The following is a 3,441-nucleotide window of genomic DNA, read 5'->3' as shown; positions in this document are numbered from 1 at the left end:
TACATCCTTAGATGAGTTTTACAACAACAAAATGTTAATACATGTATAGTGCCTAGAACAGTGCCAGAGTAAGGACTGTATTATTACCTGCAATTATTATGTTAGACCAGCAGAATCTTCTGATCATCTTAAGGATATTTCTTTTTTATTTTTTCCTCCCTCTCACTGTGCTTCTGGAAGCTATCTGATTGATGCATGCCCTGTGCTGATTCCTTCTCCAACCAGCTATTTTGCTCTAAAAGCATTTCCCCTTCCACCAGCAGCCAGCTAAAGCCAAACCCAGCACCACAATCTGTTGCTTAAGGATTATCCACTTTTGAAGGAATCAGAATAACTGCTCTCTCAGCTAAGGTTGCTACTGGGAGACACCTGCATTGTAAAGACAGAGCTCGTGTCACCAAAGAACCTTCCGGGGTCAGTTTCCCTTATTCCCAACATGTGGTCCAGGCCCTTCTGAGCTTGTGAGACCAATAGCGCTGATTGGTTTAGGGGTTGGTGGTATGGATCTGCCTCATAATTACCTGTCTGAGCCCTCACCCCATGTCACATGTTAGCATCTGATTAGCCAACAATACTGCAACACACACAATACAGTCTCATTCCCTGCTTGGGCCTTACCTTTGATGTCACAATCTGACCTGCAGATGTTAATCTGGCCATAACTGCTCCCAAACCAGATGACAAGGTCAAGAGGACCAGCACAGTAAGATGTGGAAGAGAACTGACCATCAACCCAAGATCAAAGCAGGGGATGGACCTCAGGGGGGTCAGTTCAAGGAACTGGGTTCAGCTCCGGAACCTGCCATGCCACACCCTCTAGAGCTGCCAGAATTGCAGAGCTTCCTGGTGTTTGAGGACATTAGCCATCACATCAAAGAAGCGGGGGCCCAAATGGTAAAGAAAGTGAATGCCATCTTCCAGCTGGACATCACCAAAGATGGGAAGACCATCCTGCAGAGGACCATTGATCTGAAGAATGGCTCTGGGGACATGTATCCAGGATCTGCCAGGCTCCCAGCAGATACTGTCTTCACAATCCCAGAACCTGTCTTTATGGAGTTGGTTTTGGGTAAAATAAACCCTCACAGGGCTTTCCTTGCTGGCAAGTTCAAAGTAAGTGGCAAAGTTCTGCTTGGCCAAAAGCTGGAGAAGGTTTTCAAAGACTGGGCTAAATGTTAAGCATGAAAAAAATACCAAGGAAATGATTGGAACTTCTCTTCAGCTAAAATGTTGAACGGAAATCATGCTTAAACTGAAGATTAAAAGAAAAAGTATCCAATATTTTTACTCTAATTCTTCCTATTCAAATTTGATTAATTTTCCTGCTAATATGTAAAATTGCAGTGAGGGTTCTAGAGCAGTAAAGAGTATTGGAGTGGTGTATCACCTAAAATCTTTGTCTTTTTCTTTTCTTAGATTTATTTATGTCGAAATATGCTAGGGTGAAAGCCACATGTAGAGAAATGGGTAGTTTTGATAGCTGGATTTTTAAAAAATCCTCACCTGAGGATATGTTTTTAAATTGATTGATTGAGAGAGAGAGAGAAAGAGAGAGAGAGAGAGATGTGAGAAACATGGATTGGTTGCCTCCTGTACTCGCCCCAACTGAGGATCAAAACTGCATCCTAGGTATGTGCCCTGACTGGGAATTGAACCCACAACCTTTGGTGTATGGGACGATGCTTCAACCAACTGAACCAGAGCGACAGTTGGATATAAATGGTTCAATGATTGAGTTCCTGTTTCCTGAGAATTTTTTTTCTTAGTTTGGTGTTTTGGGGAAATAGTGATGACCATCATGGAGTATGTTTGCATTCCAGTTGGTAATTTGATCTTTGAGGAGAATGACGGAATTCTATGGGGGTTGCAGAATTCTAAGAGGGTGGGCTCCGCAGCTGTGTGGGTGGAACAAGGCAATAGAGGTGATGGTGTATCATGATTTCTGATGTATTCTGAGTCGAAGGGCTTGAATGGCATTCTAGGTCACTGTTCCTTAAACTGGAGCATGCATCAGATCACCTGGAGGGCTAGTGAAAGCCCAGAGTGCTGGGCCCCAATCAGAGTTTTAACTCTGAAGGTCTGGGCTGGGGAGAATGTCCATGTCTAATAAGTTCCCAGGTGATGTTGATGGGAGCATCCTTGAAGAACCCCTGCTCTGGTTCATGCCACAGCTTTCAGTATTGATCGAAACTGTTCTATTCTAGACCAGTTGTCCTCATTTAAAGGATCTCCTGGAGAGAGATTACATAGCCCTCTTGTGAGCCATTTCTAAAGTGTCAGGAGCTTGTGCACGGAATATTTTATAAAATTGAAGGTCATCCTGGGAGATGTTCCCCTCTGGAAGCCCTCTCCACATATTGGGAGAACTGGAATGAAGCTGTCTTCTGATGTAACTTCCTCATGGTTGAGTATGAGTGTCATTTGTTCCTATGTGATCTGTGTGTACCTTTATTTGGTAGGCTAGATATACACAGCGCAGACACTCTGAAACCCACAAGGAGGTTTTATTAAATTGGTCATGCTCAAACACATGCCTACCAAATGATCCAGCTATTCCATTCTCTGGTATTTTCCCAAGAGGAAAATGTACAAGTACAAAAATCTGTTCATGCTATCATCGTCCCAAACTGGGAATAAACCAAATGTCCATCACAGGTGAATGAATGAACAAATTGTGTTATGTCATACCATGGACTACTACTCAGAAACAAAAAGGAATGAATTACTGATATGTGCACAACAGCACAATGGAATGTCAAAATAATTATGCTAAAAGAAGTCAGAGAAAACCAAGTACATACAATATGATTCTATTTAAGTAACATAGTAGAAAATGCAAACCCTAGTGACAGGAAAAAGATCAGTGGTTGCCAAGAAAGAGGGATGGGAAGTGGGAAGGGAGAAGGGGTTTACAAATGGCCATGAGTAGTCTTGAGGTGATGGATAGATTCATTATCTTGATTGCGGTCATGCTTTCATAGGTGTATATAGGTCAAACAGCAAATTGTACACTACATACACATATGCAGTTTATTAAGTGTCAATATAAGCTCAACAAGGCTGTTTTAAAAATCTGCTGCCCTCCATTCAAAATGAAGGCTTTATAAAGAGGACTTAAAATCCTACCCCTTCAGCACAAGGATCCTCTGACCTCATTATGTGCCTGCCTTTCCAACCCCTTACTGATTTGGGTGGCTCTGCAGAGGCCTTCCTGAGTTCTCCAAGTCAGAAGGAGGCAGAGGGAGGGCTCATTGCTAACACAATCTCATCCTCTTAGTGGGAAATGAAGAGACCTTTTGCTCAATTGGCATTCATCTTCGTGGCAAGACATCGCTGAGGGTTTGTGAGTGGGGACATGGAGCTCCCTGGTTTCTTTGCTCACCTGGGTCATTCTGTAGGTGACCCATGGTGTTCCTGCCAGTGCTCCCGCAGGGCAGCGGT

General features: G+C 43.2%; 1 protein-coding gene across 1 annotated transcript; it reads left to right on the top strand.

Annotated features, from left to right (window-relative positions):
- Positions 1 to 677: 677 nt before the first annotated feature.
- On the top strand, positions 678 to 1,179 carry SCP2D1 (SCP2 sterol binding domain containing 1; the record flags this gene model as incomplete). The annotated part of the gene is made up of 1 exon (XM_079784994.1): positions 678 to 1,179. The coding sequence occupies exon 1, from the start codon at positions 709 to 711 to the stop codon at positions 1,177 to 1,179; it is 471 nt and encodes a 156-aa protein (XP_079641120.1). The 5' UTR covers positions 678 to 708.
- Between the last annotated feature and the right edge of the window lie 2,262 nt (positions 1,180 to 3,441).

Source organism: Cnephaeus nilssonii (assembly GCF_951640355.1).
Source record: "Cnephaeus nilssonii genome assembly, chromosome: 11".
NCBI lineage: Eukaryota > Metazoa > Chordata > Mammalia > Chiroptera > Vespertilionidae > Cnephaeus > Cnephaeus nilssonii.
The sequence above is the reverse complement of the archived record's forward strand: the minus strand, read 5'-3'. Positions and strand labels throughout refer to the sequence as shown.